Source organism: Antechinus flavipes, chromosome 5 (genome assembly GCF_016432865.1).
Source record: "Antechinus flavipes isolate AdamAnt ecotype Samford, QLD, Australia chromosome 5, AdamAnt_v2, whole genome shotgun sequence".
NCBI lineage: Eukaryota > Metazoa > Chordata > Mammalia > Dasyuromorphia > Dasyuridae > Antechinus > Antechinus flavipes.
The window spans coordinates 104536579-104555796 of record NC_067402.1 but is presented as its reverse complement, the minus strand read 5'-3'; the positions used below and the strand labels follow the sequence as shown (position 1 = coordinate 104555796).

Genomic DNA, 19218 nt, shown 5'->3' with positions numbered 1-19218 from the left:
TGATGACCATTTTAAAGCATTTCAATCAAGATCTAATACTTTTAAAATACAACTTCCTGAATCAAAAAGTGAAAAACAAATATCAACAGCTTGAAATAGGCATGCATTTGGATATGAGCTCCTACATTTTCCTATCATGTTCAACCAATATTCCTGTTAGAGTAGAATAAAAAAAAATTGTGTTTGGGTGGTGGTTGTTGTTGTTTTAAAATTTTACTTTTAAAATTCTAGAAAAAATCATTTTAGGTTGATCTGTTTAGCAAAAGGATATTTTTGCACACATCGGCTAACTATTCCTGACTATTCTTTGTATAACAGTTATATAGAAATAGCTGCCTTGGAGGAGCTTAAAAATTGTGGCTTCTTTTATTTATTGTGTGACCTTCCATGGCAAGTTTCTTAATTGCTGGTAGGAGCTTTAATTTCATCTTATTATATACAAGGAGTAGTTGGACTGAATGAATCTCTAGAGTAATTTTTAGTTAAAAAATCTTGTGACCCTCTGAATAAGAAGGGAGTTTCTCTTGTCATTTCCCAATTTAAGATATTTTAGTAGTTGATTCCTAGGAGTCTTCATGCAATAACAAGAATTTCCATTATTGCTGATAAAAGTTGCTGATTTTTTTTTTTCCTTGGGTGGTAGGAGGATGGAGGGAAAAAGAAATTTGTCTTAAAATAATTTTTTCTATTACACAGTTTATCTCCCTCTACTTTTACCCTCCTCTCTACTTTTTTACTCTCTTACCCAAATCACCTTATTCATCTACTTATCATTTACTCAAATAATAATTTTCATCCCTCTACCTACTCCATAATATGATTGTTTTATCTTTTAATGTGTTTGTTCTTTCCATAGTCCCTTTCTTCCATTCCATCCCCCTCACCCCCGTACCTCCATTTCTAAAAGTATAAATAAGCACAGATTGTTATATAAATATCTATATATGTTTGGCATTGAACTTTAAATCAGTACCTTTTCATCCTTAGCTTTGGGGATAAAGGCACATGGGATATTTGGGGATCTTATCTCTTATTTATTGCTTTTACCCTCTGCTTTTGCCTGGAGGATACGTGTAGGAGTGTCACACTGATAGTCTCTTTTCTTCTCTCCCACTTTTTCTTCCCGCTCTTGTCTACTCCCCAAACCAAAAGACATAAAGTTTATAAGACCCAGTAATATCAACATTGCTAGAATGGAAGAATCTATTTCATGCATAAATTAGTTTTATGTGACAAAATGCATTAAAACCCATTTTTATACTCATTAAGGAACAAATATAACCTGTTCAGTAGATTTCACCTTTTTTATAACAGACCTGAATAATAGTTTATTAACAAAAGACAGTCCAAAATTTATATTAATATCCTTAAGTAAATATATGGATAAGAAAAAAGCAGTTAATATAGATTTAATATATACACATATATGGCATGTGAGCTACTCACAAATGCAGCCAAACATATGCATATATACATATGTTGTCCTTTTAACTTCACATGATTTTTTGTTGTTGTTGTTGTTGTTGTTGTTGTTGTTTTTGGGGGGGGGGATGAGGGAGGGATGGGGAAAGTTAGAGATGAAGTTCATTATAAAATTCTTAACTATATAAATTAAGTCCTTCAGGCAAAAACAGATTTAGGTTGCCAGTCCAAAAAAAAAAGTTTTTTTTTTAAAAAGGGTGTGTTTGTGTGTGTGTGTGTACACACACGTATAATAAATACATAAATGCTTATTAACTGGTACACATCTTTGTACATCTAAGACTTGATAAGATAAAAATATGTATTCATGGGTGTAATGTATGGTAAGAAAGTATAAATTATATAGAAAGGCAGCTTAGTATAGTGGAAAAGAACATTGTAATTTAAATCCAGGAGACTTCAATTTATATTCTACCTCTGATACTTAGTATTTTTATGGAAAGAAGGAAGCCTGTTTTTAAGCATTTGCTGTATGCTGATCCCTATGCTGAGTACACAGATACTAATGGAAAAAGCAAGACGGTCCCTGTCCTCCAGGAACTTATATTCTTATAGTGAGAGCAAAACATAAATGGGAGCAGTGACCAAGGCCAAGAACACTTTTTCAGCAAAAGCAGAGGGCTAGTAAATGGAGTATTAGAGCCAGTGATTGATACAGCCTTACCAGGAGCAGTATGTGGATGCATTTCTATTTCCAGAAAAGGGTGAGTGGCAGGTGGGGAAGCGCCAATAGTAGTAGAGCCTAAAGGTGGCCAGGAGCAGCAGCCTTGAGGCTTGGGTCAAGCCAGCTGGAGTGCTGAATCTTTGATCAGAGACTGAGGGGTTGGGGTGGAGGTGGTGAGTTGTGGAAACTCTTAAACTTTCAGTTTTCTGTCAAATGTGGGCAAATAACTTGTGTATTCCCTACTTTTCTGATTGAGAGAAAAACTCTTTTTAAACTTTAAAGCATTATAGAAATGAATTGTTTAAAAATGGTTTAAAACTTCATTATAGAATCGTAGTTTTCATATGTTCCAAAAAACAGATAAATATAACTCCTATCAGGATTTGTACCAATTTCATATAAGTAAGTGAAGGAGTTTCTTCAGTATAAAAGTTTTTCTTAATATGGTGGGTTTATTCTTGGAAATTCTGATTTCCAGTGAAAGATTTAAGCATTTTCTACCGTTTTGCATCATTTAAAGAAAATATTAACAACTTGTTTTTTGGTATGCTTCTTTTTTAGCAGCCCCCTCCACGCTTGATAAATTTTCAAAATCACAACCCCAAACCCAACGGACCAGTTCTCCCTCCTCATCCTCCTCAATTGAGATATCCTCCCAACCAGAATATACCACGGCAAGCAATAAAACCCAATCCACTACAGATGGCATTTTTGGCCCAGCAAGCCATAAAACAGGTATCATTTTTTCTACTTAACTATAATCTGCCCTTTCCTAAATAAAATCATTAATGAAATGCTTCTAAATTTCTATTTTTTTAAATTACTTTATTTCTCTGTAATTCCTGTGATTCCTTATGTTTGAAGTTTATAATTTCGCCCCCCTCAGGTTAGCTTGTTTTTCCCACACCTCTCCAATAATATAAGGACAAGCATAGAATAAATAATTATCATTTAGGGTTCTGTAACTACTACCTCTAATAGATTTGGAGAATCTGGCAGGGAACACTTAAGGCAGAAGAATAAATGCTAAGAAATTTTAGAAGGATTGATTTTTTTTTTAACTTTTTAATTTAAAGTTACAAATTCTGTCCCTGCTTCCCCTCCCCATCTTCTTTAGGCAGTAAGTAATCAGATATTAGTTATACCTGTGCAGCTATATAAAACATTTCCATCTTAAGTCATTTTGTTCAAAACAACTCAGGAAAAAAAAAGAAAAAAATGGAGAGTAAGTGTGGGAAAATAAAGTAGTAGTATGCTTCATCATTAGTCCATTAGGATTATCTTGGATCATTGTATTGCTAAGAATAGCTAAGTTGTTCAATGTTCTTTATCATGCATGAAAAGTTGCTGTTAGTATGTACGATGTTTTCCTGGCTCTCTTCACTTCACTATGCATCAATTCTTATAGTTCTTTCCAGGTTTTCTGAAATTCCTTTTCTTAATAGCACAAAAATATAGAAAAATCATTCTTAAAAAGCAGTCTTGAGATATGAGATTTAAAAGATAAATAAATGTAGTAGCTAAGTGGCATTCATATCCCAGTTTAAGAGCTTTATACTTGAATATACCAGCAGCAAGCATGCATCATTTTTTTTTAAATTTTAAAATTGTCTCCTTCCCTCCATTCCTCCTCTCCTAATTGAACAGGAAAGAAATAACATATAAAATCATGCAAGCCTTTTCGAACTTGATCATGTTTCCTTCCTTTACTTGCATCTATCTCCACCCATCCCCCAAAAAGAAAAAGGAAAAAAATAGTGCTTCAATCTGTTATTTGGACACAGATATCATTTATATTTATGCATAGTTGGAATTGTCTTGAAAGGATCATCATATATTGATCTGAGTAGCCATATCTTGTCATCATTATAATATTGCTATTCTCCTGTACAAAGTTCCCCAATTTTGTTCATTTCACTTTGTATCAATTTGTGTAAATGGAATATAGGTTTTTCTGAAACCATCCCCTTCATCATTCTTTGTAACACAAAAAATTTCCATCACATTTTAACACCGTAAGTTGTTCAGCCATTCTCAATTGTTGGCTGTCCCCTAAGTTTCTTTCAGATCCATTCTTAAACTACATTGATAAATCCCTCTGATGTCTGTCACCCACATACGGACCATTTTGATGTGAGTGAATTATACTGTGAATTAAAGTTAGCAACTGAAAAGATAACTAGGAAAGATAGTTTCAAAAAAAAAAATCTTTTTATTATTACATAGTAAGAAACCTGGTGTGTTTGTTTATACTTTTGTAGGCTTTAAGTAAAAAAATTATATTTTGGGAGCTGTGTGTCACTTAAATCTAATATCTGGGACCACATTTTATATACATACCTATTGTCATTCTGTTGGGTTTGAAGTCATAGCATTTGGGTTCAAAATATGGTTCTTTTTCTTTAACTCCTTTTGTGATCTTAGATACGTCATTTAATATATCTGGATATCAATTTTCTCCTGTCAGAGAAGTAGTACTGGATGACCTCTTAGGTGTCCTACATGTCTAAAACTGTGATTACATTATTTTTATTCACTTATTTATTCTTCTGTTTGGCCTGAGCCTTTGATTCCATCTCGGTGCTTTCATTTTTCATTTCTATTTTTCATTGACTTTAAAAAAAATTTTTTTTTATTAAAACATTTTATTTGTATTGCAGTTGAAAAACCATTACTAGATATATTATTTCACTTATATATCACAGATCTAGGAGTATTGTCATTCACATCTTAGATAAAGAAATTTGGGCTTTAAGTAGCATATTCAAGATCACAAAGCTAGGGAGGAATTGTAGTTGGGAAGGAACTCTGGTTTTTTGTCAAATGTCAGTTCTGTTACAGTTTGATAGATAAGATATATGTATGTGTAAACTCATTATGGCCATTGGGCTGTGTTCAGGGAGATTAGTACCAGAAAAGAAAATCCTTATGTACACCCAAATATTTAGAATTGTAACATTGGCAGGGGAGGGGCAAAAGAAGATGGACATTAATTGAAGAATGGCTATGCGAATTATTATACATAAAAGTGATGAAATGTTAGTATGCTGCAAGAAATAATTCATATGAAATAGAGCTATAGGAAGAATTATTTACTAGTGTAAAGTATAATGATAAAAACCAACAAAACCATATATTCGGTGAAGGTTTCTACTATGTGAATAAAAATACCAACAGCAAAACATTATAAATTAAATGCTGTGAAATTATAATGACCAAACTTAACTGCAAATAGGGAGTTTACAAAGTACCTTACTGTGATAATTTGGAGAGATCAGTGATTAAGAGTGTGTAATATTAAAGTTTCTCAATAGAGCAATTTATGTATTTGTTTTTGCTGAACTCTTTATTTTCTTCTTTTTTTAGACTTCAAGTTAGTTGGGAGGCAAAGGTGGGGGAGGGGATGCTTTGGAAGATGCAGGTGATATAAAGACAAAATAAATTAAAATTACTTTTCAAAAATAGGGTTCATTTAATGTCTTTCTAAGTTTTCCAGACTGGAAAGGGTATAAGGGAGATAAGCGTGCACACTAAATTCTTTAAAATAAAAATCAACATCAAAAAGCCATTTAAAGTCCTAAAGAGCATCTACTAGAGAACTTGAAATTTATTTAGGTGAGACATGAGAAGTTTAGCCTATTTGCTTTTCCTACATTTTGGGCTTTCTTCTCTCTATCCCTTTCAATCCTTGTTCTTCTATTCTTTGGTTCTTGTGTACTTGTATGGGTGTGTGTGTGTGTGTAGTTTGCTCTGCTACTTAAGTCCATATTACATGGCATTTTAAATATTACAGTATTTTTATGTTCCTTTCTTACTAACCTAAAAGGGAATTGTTGTTTGCAATTTATTTTAATTTCCCCACAAAATTTTACATTATTTTATATTGTCTTTTATTCTTTAATTTCTAATTTTTAGCGAATTATAAAATGTCAAGACAATATACTTTGTAGTTAATTTTGCTAGCCAGAATCAAGGGAATCATTCATAGGATAATGATGGTAAATTGTTAATTCTTTCTTTTTAGTGGCAGATTAGCAGTGGACCAGCATCAACTGTTCCTTCTACTGCCAGTAGCACCACATCTACTCCTTCTAGTCCTACTATTACTAGTGCAGCTGGATATGACACCAAGTCTTTTGGACCACCTATGATTGATCTTAGTTCTCCAGTTGGAAGTTCCTATAATCTTCCTTCTCTTCCAGATGTAAGTATATCAGAATACTTCGGTTAGACTTAGTTTTGGGTATTAAATACATGTTTAGGACAAATAGAATGGAATATTTCTTTATCCCTGATAAAGGGATAAAGGGATTTTTATTTTCTTTTAGTGGTCAAAAGCTGGAATGAAATCAATTTATATATTTTTATTCTGTTTTGTGGTGGGAATTTACAATTTCAAAAGACATTCTTTTTCCTACCTTCCCCCCAAAAAGGACTTCCTTTTGTTTTTGATGTGTATAAAGTTTTCTAAAGTTATTAAATATTAAATCATTGTATTACTGTCTATTATTCATTCCTATATCCATTAGTTTGTGGGCTTGATTCTCCTTAAGTTGCTAGGAAGATGTCTTTTGTGAGCATAGGCAGAAGCAAACATTTTTCTTTCCTTCTGCTAAGTTAAAAGTTTAACTCCACTGAGTGACTCTATAGCAAAGGATCTTCATTCATTCCAAGATGCTCATGTTTGTTGAACCACATAGAAGGTGTTGTTATAGATATTTAATGGGCCATTCCCATACTCCTGGCATACATAAGTTAGATTTCATTGTTTCTTTTGCAGTCTCAGACCACAGTAACAGGTTGAATTGTTTTTTTTTAACCACTTCTCTCACTCTGTGAAGATATTTTCAACAGCAAATATAAAACCTAAGACAGGTTGTGATTGTCATATTAAGCTTTTTCATTATTTATTTGTGATATTCTCAGAAGGAATATTATTTGTAGGATGAAGAAATTATGTTTGGATGCTTTTTTATGCAAATGATCAGTCCTTCAGCTCTGAATCTTGAAAAAGCCAGTAATTACTATTATCAGTCATCAAGACAAAAACTTTGTTTTTCCATATGTAGTGTTAAAGCAACAATCTGAAGAATAGCGCTGCGTGTGTGCATGTGTGGGGCAAGGGGGGAGGAGGGACATAGTTAAAATCAAGCCTGGTGTGTTAGAAGCTTAGACTTAAAAAACATGTAACATCTAGTCCCTACTGATCCTTGTTGTGTAGTAGATTTTGCTCAAATAAGTACTTCTTCCTAATGTGGGCATGATTTTCAGTATGATTCCAGCCCAGAAGCTCCAATACTTGTTTTTAAACTAGAAGCTTCTAAGATATATCTTCAGTGACCTGTTATAGTTATAGACTTTCCTTTGTCCAAGGAAGACTTCACATGACCCAGTGTAGCATTTGTCCTTAGTAGTTCAGCTCTATTGTGATTCATTTTTAGTCACAGCAATTCTAGATTAGCATATAGAAAGTAGAGATGGAGAGTAACTGAAATCAAGATATTTGAAGTATTTCTTAATGAGTCAGAACCTTGCATTTTGCTTATATATAAGATTGATGTGGGCATGTATACATTTTTGGATAAGTTTAAAATGGTTCCTAATTTGCTAATATAGAATTTCTTAAATACAATTGCTCTTTTGTGTTTGTGTTGCAAGATTGACTGTTCAAGTACTATTGCACTGGATAATCTTGTGAGAAAAGATGCTAGTGTAGAACAGAACCAACCACGACCTCCTTCAAACAGAACAGTCCAGTCACCAAATTCATCTGTACCATCCCCAGGTCTCCCAGGTATATTGCAATTGTTTTGGTTTATGTATGTAGCTTTTAAACCTACTCGTAACTTGAAGTTTTCTTCTCTTTATTCAATACTCGGGGGGATTTCACTGATGCCAAATATTGTGGTGTTAAGAATTCAAGATCAAAACTAGATAAGGTGTTCCAGCATAAGTTCAGCTTCTTATTACTCAGTATTCAATATCCAATTTTGTGAGGTTAAAATGTTTGTCTCCCACTTTAATTATCTTGTCCTCATTATTAATCCACTATAGTTAGGACCTCACTCCCCACCTGTCTACATGAGTGTTTAGTAATGCTTTCTGATTGCCAGAATTCTCCTTACTATTCTCTAAGTTTACACTGTAGGCCTATGTTACTGTCTTATCCCCTAATATGTACTATGAAAGTACTTTTTCACAAATAAGCTGAAAATATACTGGGTTTCCATACATTAACAAAGATTTGCCTGTGGTTATAGAGTCTATATAATTTTATTGGGTGTACATTGATGAAAAAAATCACATTTTAATGAATTTTGTGTTTTTTAGCTATATTTGTACATTTTAATGAGATTTCATGAACCCATTTCCTTTTGTAATTTCTCAGAAAACGGCAATAAAGAATAGGATTTGTTTTGCTTTGGTTTTGACCAAATAACCCTATGAAAAGCAAATTTTACATAGAAATAAAATAAAGGAGGAATGTTTTTTGTTTTGTTTTGTTTTGTTTTGGGGGGGTTGTTTTTGCAATCATTTACCAGTCATTAGAAAGTTGCAGGGGCAGTTAAGTGGTGCAGTGGATAGAGCATCAGCCTTGAAGTCAGGAGGCCTGAGTTCAAATTTGGCCTCATACACTTAACACTTTGGGCGTTGTGACCCTGGGCAAATCATTTAATCCCAATAGCAGTAGAGGAGGGGTGGAGATTTAATTAGTCATAATAGTGATATATGAAGTATCATTGCTTGTTTCTAATTTTTCTTTCATTTTGCATACGCATCCATCATGCTAGTTCTGGATTTATGTTAAAAGTCAGCCTCCTTGACACAACATCATTAAGATATACTCTTCATTAAAATAGGTTTTCATTGTCTTCTTCCTCTTCGTGAAACTTTAATGATTTCCTTTTGCCTTTCTGATCAAATCTAAGACCTTAGGCTAGCTATCTAAAATGAATATGCTTTTTATTTAGGTGTTCTTTTGATGATATGCTTCTTCATCTTTGCTTATGTTTGTTCCTACAACTGTTATTTCCTCTTGCCTTCCATCATTCTGAATCCTATATATATATATATGTGTGTGTGTGTGTGTGTGTGTGTGTGTGTATGTTTAAATCCCATTCTGATTAAAAGATAACTATATTATTTCTCTGTATCACACAGTTTAGCACTTTAAGTCATACTCTTTCTTGGTTTTTTTACATTTATGCTACATTGCTCCTTTGTACACAAATAACACTCAGTTTTTTATTTGCCCATTTTTTTTTCTTTTTTTAAACCCAAATACACAGATAATTTGGTTTATTTTTAGGACCTGTAACTATGACTAGTGTACACCCACCAATTCGCTCACCTAGTGCCTCCAGTGTTGGAAGTAGAGGAAGGTAAGTTGACTGTTTTAGTATATAAATATCTTGTGGTGGTAATAATTTTGTGAATTCTAGCGCATTGCAGACATGTTGCTTCATATATTTCGAATATAATGAGGTAAATAATTATAAGCTGCAATATAAGTTAAGTAGTTATTAAAAAGCAAAAAATACTCAATTATTAAAAATAAAAATGCTATTTGCATATAGTGTGGAATCATGGGTGGAAATGATGAAGTAAGAATAATATGAATTGAATAGAAGCTAAGCTAGTATTTTAAAATGGAAACAGTATAGATATATTAGCGAACAGAATTTTTGTCATGACAAAAATAATGAACTTGAATGGATAGAAATGTGGTGAATAAATGGCAATATCTGTTTGTCTTTAGTCAGAAATAATGCTGTTTCCTTTTATCCTTATACTATAAGAGTGGTTATAGATAAAGTGGGCAAGATTGGTACGTAGTTCTGTCCACAAAAAATTAAGTGAACAGCTCAATGCTTTTTCAGCAAGGTTTTGATGATTTTCACATTTCATTTAAATTAAATTTTCTTATTGTATTTCATTGTATTGATGTTTCAATTTCATTTTGTTTGGTTTTTTGTTTTGTTTTGTTTTGTTTTAAAGCAAGGCTAGAGGATATTGATGCACCCTGCTTAGGTCAAGCAAAACCATGGGTTTTGTTCCAAAAATTCATTCATATGTTATTTGTTTAAAATTTAAATTACATTTTACCCATTGATCACATATTAGTTAAATTTCTTGTATACCCTTCAGACAGACACCTATTTAACCTGTCATGGAGTTAAACTGCTAAATTAGCACTCTGGGAACAGAAAACATTAAATATAAATGCTACATTCATGAATTTACCCATCAGACTTTGAAAATAGTCTCTGTGGGTGGGTGTGTTTATCTTTCTGGTTTATCCATGAGGAGAGATTCGATTTGTTAAGTCGGTAGGAGTGAATCTAGAAAATAACTGTATATTGTCCCATACTATGGATTTCCTACTTTTGTAACATTGCAAATAATTTTATGGCATATAGACTTTTTCTCTTCCTTTTTTTTTTTTTTTTATTTTTTTTTATAGCTCTGGCTCTTCCAGCAAACCAACAGGAGCTGATTCTACACACAAAGTCCCAGTGGTTATGTTGGAACCAATCAGAATCAAGCAGGAAAATAGTGGCCCACATGAGAATTATGATTTCCCTATTGTTGTAGTAAAGCAAGAAACAGATGAAGAACCTAGATCTCAAAATGTAATCATTTAAATCATAGAATACTGTTCTTAGTTTGAAGGATGAGATTTTTATAACTGTTAGTCAGAATATTAGTTATTAAGAGGAAAATCTATCACCACCATTGATTTTAAAAAATATTGTTGTAACAATATCAGTATGTACTAGGAATAACACTTTGTAACTTTATAATCTTTCCATACATAATTTTACCAATTTTATTATAAAATCATTATTTAAAACATGCTTATTCATAGAATGTCTAGTATGCCCCATATTCAATTCTTATATACTTTCTAGGTAAGGGATTAAAATTAGGCAAGCAGAGTAACAGTAATCTAGGGGGAAATATTTTAAAAGCACTCCATTTCATATGTTTTTGTTTTTATTTGTGTGTGTGTGTGTGTGTGTATGTGTGTGTGTGTATGTGTGTGTTCCTTTTCCCATGCAGACCAACTTTCCCAGAAGCATACTTACATCATTGCTCTTGGACAGTAATCATAATGCCACATCTGAGGAAGCTGTTTTAAGAACAGATGCTCCAGATAGCACAGGAGATAGACCAGGACTTCAGGCAAGTCCTTCAAATGCAAAGTCTGGATGGGGAGGTGCTTCACAGAAGTCACCCCTTCATGGTGGAGAAAGTAGAAAAGATGATGACCCCAATGAAGACTGGTGTGCTGTGTGTCAGAATGGAGGAGAACTCCTTTGCTGTGAGAAATGCCCCAAAGTGTTCCATCTTACTTGTCATGTGCCTACATTGATGAATTTCCCAAGGTAAGTTGTCTGTCTTTCTTTCTTACTGTTGTTCACTGTCTGTGATTCCAAAATAATTGTCTACATTATAAATCCTTATCTGTCACAGAAATTGAATGTTGAGAACCCTCTGTTTAAACACTTTTCAGTAGTGTATCAGATATCACAACAAGACAATTTTTCTTTAGCTTTAAGAGAGATTTTGCTAAGTAAGTCACTTAGATTCTATGAAATATGCTTAAGAAGAGATCTGCCATCATACTTTCATATTTATTAATTTTTCCTTCAATAAACTAATTCACTTAATGTTAATTCTCCTGTTTTGTTTAGAGTACTTTGTTAGCTAAGTAAGTGTAAAGTTTAAGTAAGGCATTATTTAATGTTGCCACAAAACCTACATTTTACTCTTAAGAGTAAAGAGTATGCCTAAGAGAGATGATTCCTGAATGTGTATTTTAATTTAATCCTTATAAAATATTTAGTTTTAACTGAATTTTTTCCATTCTTATCAATAGAACTCTTACGATAGAACTTTCTAACAAGTTAGTCTTTATAGAAGAATTTAGGAAAGCTAAAGATGGTTTACAAATTAAGAAAACAATAGTATTAATCTTTTCATGATTTTTTTTTTAAAAGCATTCAAAAAATGTAAGAATGTTGATTGTAATATATCACATTCAGAACATTATTTGTGCCTTCTAAGAAACCAATTTCAAAAGGGCATTTATAAAAGAAAGTTAATGCAGGCTAATCAAATGGTGTAGGTGAGAAAAGGAGTTTATTTCATGCAAAAGTGTGAAGAACAGATATTATCTATCGTGATTACCAAGATAGCCAGGCTATAGAGGAAGGGGACCTTAGAAATCCAGGTTGAACTAGATTTAGATTGTCAAGGATTTTAAACAGAGGAGCTTAGTATTTTAATAAAAAGGCAGGAGATATAGGGAGTTGTGACTGCTAGTTGATTAGGCAGATTAACATGGTCAGATCTGCGTTTGGTTTTTTTTTTGTTTTGTTTTGTTTTGTTTTTTTTTTTTTTTGCTATGTTTACAGGATAAATGAGATTGATTTGGAAGAGATACCATAATAATGCACAAAATTTTTTGAGGGCTTAACCCTAAATTTGAGTTGAGTAAATGTGATATAATAAGAGAAATTGGCAGTTAAATGCACATATGAAGCTAAGAAACATTTCAGTCTACTTTATTTCATGCCTTGATCACCTCCCATCTGAGCTATTTGAAAAGCCTTGTAATTACTTGCTTGTTCTCATACCTTTAATCTCTCTCCTCTGTATACTCCACAAATTTTGATAACTGAGACTTGTTCAAAGCATTCCAGTGATTCTCTGATGCCAAGTGTTTAATCTTAAATGTAAAGGAGCATCAAGATGGGTGCAGTAGATAGGGCACTGGCTCTGGAATAAGGAGGACTCTGTGTTCAAGTTTGGTCTCAGACATTTAATAGTAGCTGTGTGACACTAGGCAAATCATTTAAAACCCTAATTGCTTCACCCCCCAAAAAATCCCAAAATAGTCTTAAATTTAACTATAAAATCTTCTATAAAGGTGTTCCATTCTTTCCTTTTCCACAAATTGTTCAATGATACCTCTTTATCTCTCATATTTCTCCCTTTGCCACTGTTGACACATCATTTGAATTTCTACTGTTGACATCTAATTAATCTCTTTGAATCTGTCTCATATAGACAATCTGTGTCATTCCTTTGCTCAAAAATCTTGATTGGCTTCTACTTTCTCAGAGATGAAATACAAATACAAATTTATTTTAAGACCTTCCAAATCTGGTGTCCTATCTTTAGATTTAGGTTTATATTATTACCTTATATGTATTTAATACTTCATTTAGAAGGTCCTCAACTCTCTATGCATTTGTATAAGCTTACTTCTGTTCTTAGAATGGACTTGTTCTCTCCTCCACCTCTTAGAAGCATAGCTCTCTTTAAGGCTTAATTCTCCATGACTTTTAAAGCTTTTTCTGATTTTTCCCTATTCCTTTTTGCTTCCCACCCAATTCTATATGTTTAATGCTCATAGTAGTTTTTTTTTTTTTTTTTTTTTTTTTTTTAACATATTGTATTTCTCCAGCACAGAATAAACTTTAGGAGCAGAGATGTTTTATTTTTGTCTTTGTTTCTCTTTGTTTCTCTAGTACCTAGCAGTGTTTTTTATATAGATAGGTATTTGGTTTTCTTGATTTAAATAAAAATGAATCTTTTGCATTGATCTTACTACTGTACTTCAAAAGGTATCTCTGCCATCCCGTTTTATCACATTGCACATGACAGTGGATTTGGTGATATAGCACTTAAGTTTACACCTCCATTACTAAATCTAGCTAGGATTTGGATAGAAAGGAACTCTTTTGAGTATGTAAATCCCTTGGTATATTTTTGTTTGTTTTTAAACAATAAATACACAACTTTCTCATGTGAGTATCTTCTCTGCTAGATTGAAAAGTCCAAGGGAGGGCCATGACTTTTTCTTACAGATCATAGAATGTTGAGCTAAAAGATAACCATCTCTTCTAGTACTCTGCTTTCATTAAAATACCTAAAGGTTCATGAGTAAATATTTGATACAAGGTTTAAGGAAAAGACAAACCTTATGCTTCTTGTAAACTAATTTCTTCTAAATCTTTCATAATAGAGTGAGAGAAATAATTTTATATGCTAGGATAAATATGATTCCAAAAAATCCAGGATTATATTAAAAATTCTAGAACATCATTTTTCTTTTTATTATAGTGGAGAGTGGATTTGTACTTTTTGTCGAGACTTATCCAAACCAGAAGTTGAATATGATTGCGATGATCCCAATTACAGCTCTGAAAAACGAAAGTCTGAAGGACATGTAGGATTAACACCAATAGATCAAAGGGTAAGTTTCAAATTTTTTTGTCTAATGTGATTGGCCAGGCTTTGGATGTAACTTAGTGGAAGTTGCTTCACATTAATGCAGAAATGTTTTCCCAAAAAAGTCAAGGTAAGGTGAGTTTTTTTTTTTTTTCTCCTGCCCTCTCTTATTAAATGGAAATCCTTTTTGGTGATGAGTTTGCTTTTATAATAAAAGTGAAGAATTATCAGTCAGGATTCTATGAGAAAATTTTACTTAAATTAGCTTTACTAAAAATTCATATCTTGAAAATTCATGTAATTATCAAATATCAATGATGGTAATAAATTATATAGTACTAAATATATAATGATGGCCTCTAAGGTCACATTTAGATGTAAATGTTATGAACCTTGGAAGTTTTTTTTTTTCCTAGCAAGAGAATATCACCCTATATTGCACTAGTATATTATGAGAAAAGAGAGTATGAGGAGAAAATGTGGGGAGGGATGGTGTACATGTGCTTAGGAGCATGCAAAAAAGGTGAGAATGCTAAGACATCTTTTGATTCAATAGATACAAGCTGTGTCCTCTTCCACAGCTATTTGCACTATTGCAATAATCAAGAAAAGATTTTGGTCTGAAATCATCTGTTATTGCATACCCAAATAATTTTCTTTGTCATAGACTAGTTTGATAGAACTTGTTCCAAAAAGGCTGTAGGAATCATTCAGTTTCTTCTATCGTGGGTTATTTATTTTCTCTCCACATGATTTTTGTGGTGGTGATTTTTGGTTTATGTTTTTTCACTTAAGTTTACTGGTCCTTAGTTCCTAGTGCACTTCCCTACTCTATCCCTTTATTATTTTTTTTCTGTCAAAAGATGCCATTTGATTTTTTTTTTTTTCCAGCAATCATTTCCTATACAAAGTCTGAGTCTGGTACTAGTGTTTACTCTTTATTCTCTAGTTTGTGCTCAGGATAAAAACAGAATTATAATTGAAATGGTTGAAAATGACATCAGAAGACCATCATTCCTCCAAGACTGTCATCTTGAATATTCCTGACAAATAGACATCTACTCTCTGCTTCAAGACCTCTAGTAACAAGGGACTGCCTACGTGTTCATCCCCAACTCGTTCCATTTTTAAAATAGCCCCAATTATTAGAAGATGTTACTATTTTTTCATGGCTAAAATCTGCCTTTTTCTTAACTTTAACCCATTCAACCAGATTCTCCTCTCAGGAACCAAGGAAAATAATTGAGTAATGTTAGTACTTTTGTCTTTTTCATAGTCTTTTTCTGTACAAAACATCCTAGTTCCTTTATTCAATGTCCATTCTAAAATATGGCATTCAAAATTGACTACTATTTTCCAGAAGTGGTCTGACATATGCGTATGAGAGTAACATCTCTTCCATTATTAGGCATGTTAATGTAATAGAAGATTGCATTAGCTTTTTTGAATACTGTATCACTCTTATATTAAGGTTGTGGTCCACTATTAAGCCCCTCCTCCTTTCTTCCCTACATGAATGCTTTTGAGGTACTCTTTTTTTCTTTTCCTAGTCTTTTATGCATTCTTTTTTACCAAAGTTCAAGTAATTACATATATCCCTATCACACTTAATAATTTTCAACTCATCCTAGACTTTAGGACTTGACAGTATTCTAAGAAGACCATACCACACTTCTCCTCTTTGTTATTAGATCTAATTCCATGACTACCTTTTTTTTTTTTTTTAGTCTTGAGTAATTATAGCCATGCTCATCTTTTTTGACTTACTTTCCTTCTCTCATAGAAATTTGCCTATTGTTTGCAAAATTATGTTCCTAAGAAACTCATCCTTCTTATGCTAACTTAGTTTTTCCTTTATAAATCTTACTTATTCCTTTGACAAAGTTTAATATTTGCTCTCTAACATCTAAAATGTATGTCAAATTATATGTAGAGTTCCCCATTTCAAATTGTAGTCTGGTGCCTTTAGTATCTCAGTGGACTTCTGTTATTTTTTTTAATTGATCAAAATCATAAAATACCCCTTGTATCAATCTATTTTTTAACTTCTCATCCCAGAAAATGTAATTATTTGTAGAGCTTGTCTATGATGATCTGTAGCAGGAACTTTTTTCATTTCTTGGAGCTGGTTATAACACACTAAAGATAAGGTCGAAATGGGTTCATGATTTAGACATATAAAGAGTGATAAGCAACATTTGTTGTTTATAGAAGAACATTTGTATAGTTTACCTCTCAGATCTGTGAAAAGGAAGGAATTTGTTCCTCAAATGAAATCATTAGTCATTTGTATTTCATTGATATTACCTGGTAATGATTTATATTATTAAGTGTTTTGGACAGTACTTCTCTTTACTCTCTTATGAACACAGGAAACCTTTCCTGATCTTTCTTACTATTACTCTTTTTCCTCTGCTGATTATCTTCAATTTTACCCGCATATGTGTGTGTGTGTGTGTGTGTGTATAAAACATTTGTATAATTTTCATATTGTCTCTCGAGTTGAGTTGTAACCTTGATGAGGCACTATTCTGTATTTTCCTTTTTATCCCCAGCATATATAGCATGATTCTTGAATGAATAACTATTAAGAATACATATGCATTTGTTTAAAGCCTTGTTATATTATGATTAATTTTTTTCTTCAGAAGTGTGAACGACTACTTTTGTTCCTTTACTGCCATGAAATGAGCTTGGCTTTTCAAGATCCAGTTCCTTCTACAGTAAGTATTCATGTCATACTTAATTCTTACAATAAAAAGAAATGTGATTTATCCATTGAAAATTGTTTTTGAGATTAAGCTTAGTACTCATTTGATATTTTCAGCCTAAAAAACTTAGTAAATGGTATTATTGATCATACTTTTCATAAAAGTACCTGAATTTTTTTTAGTATTTTATTTTATTTAATAACTTTATATTGACAGAATCCATGCCAGGGTAATTTTTTTTTTTTTTTACAACATTATCCCTTGCACTCGTTTCTGTTCCAATTTTCCCCCCCCTCCCTCCCTCCACCCCTTCCCCTAGATGGCAAGCAGTCCTATATATGTTAGATATGTTGCAGTATATTCTAGATACAATATATGTTGGCAGAACTGAACAGTTCTCTTGTTGCACAGAGAGAATTGGATTCAGAAGGTAAAAATAACCCGGGAAGAAAAACAAAGATGCAGATAGTTCACATTCGTTTCCCAGTGTTCTTTCTTTGGGTGTAGCTGCTTCTGTCCATCATTTATCAATTGAAGCTCAGTTAGGTCTCTTTGTCAAAGAAATCCACTTCCATCAGAATACATCCTCATACAATATCGTTGTCGAAGTGTATAATCGCTTGGTTCTGCTCAGTTCATGTAAGTCTCTCTAAGCCTCTCTGTATTCATCCTGCTGGTCATTTCTTACAGAACAATAATATTCCATAACATTCATATACCACAATTTACCCAGCCATTCTCCAATGGATGGGTATCCATTCAATTTCCAGCTTCTAGCCACTACAAACAGGACTGCCACAAACATTTTGGCATATACAGGTCCCTTTCCCTTCTTTAGTATTTCTTTGGGATATAAGCCCAATAGAAACAAAGTACCTGAATTTGTATATCTTCTATTGTACTTTGACTTTCTGTAATAGTTTGTGGCAAATCATTTTTGTTCTTTCAGAAGACTTAGGGAAGCTTTTTGTTCTTTGTTTTCTAAGACCTACATTTTTTGAGCTAATTGGGGTTAAGTGACTTGCCCAGGGTCACAGTCTTAGGAAGTGTTAAGTGTCTGAGGCCAGATTTGAACTTAGGTCCTCCTGATTTCAGGGCCGGTGCTCTATCCACTGTGCCACCTAGCTGCCCCTAAGACTAGCAGTTCTTTATTAGGAGCAGCATTTAGTTTTGCCATCCATTGTCTAACCTTTGCTATGTGGTGTGTTTAAATCTAGAAAATTAACCCCTCACAGTCACATTCTTTGAATTCGCTTTGCGTGTTTCCAGTGAGCTTGGAAAGTTACCATATTTTATATAAGTATAACTTTTGCAAGTTCAAATATATGTACATAGTCATTTCAGAAGATCAATTATTTATAGTAATTTAAAACTAATAATGGTCTACAAAAGTAAAAGCCCGTTAACCCTACATATAATATTTTGGATTTTTCAAAACCCAGATTTTTGTCATTTGTTTAATATATTCAGCATATTAATTAATTACTCCAATCCTCAATTATCTCAACTATATAAAAAGCATTAGGTTTATTTGATTTCTTAAGTATATAGATTCTAAAATCTGTATAGCCTAATACATATAACACCATCTAAAGGTATCTTTTAAAATGTAGAAAATCTCAGTTAGCTTTTGCCTACATCATACAATTTAGCGAAGTTTCCTTTATGAGAATCCCTACTTGAATGATTTCAGGGTGCTGGGAAGATTTTTTTGCCCTCAGATTAAACCTAGATGAAAGTTTTAATTTGCTCATTAATCATAAGACTTAAAATGTAGTAGCATTTGTCATTGGAGATTGACACATTGCCAAAAATTATTTATGCTAATACTTGTGTGGAGCCACTTAAGAGTGGCTGGAGAAAAAGCGTATTCAAGGAGAGTGTTGGAGTGTTGGAAGGCTTTTTTTTGCCTCTTCTCCCATTTTAACTTCCTTATCACTGAATTTCAGACTTGTTATAAATTATTCTAAAATTATTCCATTATTTCCACTTAATTTCTGTTAATATTAGATGGTATTTATAAATCACTACTTCAGCGAAAGCATTTGGTAATAGCATCCACAGATAATTTCATTTGAACTTTAGAACCTGATAAATTATCTCTCTCAAGACACACAG

At 32.7% G+C, this 19218-nt stretch overlaps 1 protein-coding gene across 7 annotated transcripts in view; it reads left to right on the top strand.

Moving 5' to 3' along the window:
• TRIM24 (tripartite motif containing 24) overlaps window positions 1–19218 on the top strand; it is a 117949-nt gene that overhangs the window by 93383 nt on the left and 5348 nt on the right. For 5 of the 7 annotated variants that reach the window (XM_051961773.1, XM_051961776.1, XM_051961778.1 and 2 more), the window contains 8 exons: window positions 2708–2881; window positions 6171–6350; window positions 7805–7940; window positions 9456–9528; window positions 10611–10779; window positions 11210–11535; window positions 14282–14414; window positions 17038–17112. In XM_051961773.1, coding sequence (XP_051817733.1) covers window positions 2708–2881; window positions 6171–6350; window positions 7805–7940; window positions 9456–9528; window positions 10611–10779; window positions 11210–11535; window positions 14282–14414; window positions 17038–17112 — 1266 coding nt within the window. The remainder of the gene's footprint in view (window positions 1–2707; window positions 2882–6170; window positions 6351–7804; window positions 7941–9455; window positions 9529–10610; window positions 10780–11209; window positions 11536–14281; window positions 14415–17037; window positions 17113–19218) is intronic. The other 2 variants (XM_051961774.1, XM_051961777.1) reach the window with 1 other exon arrangement.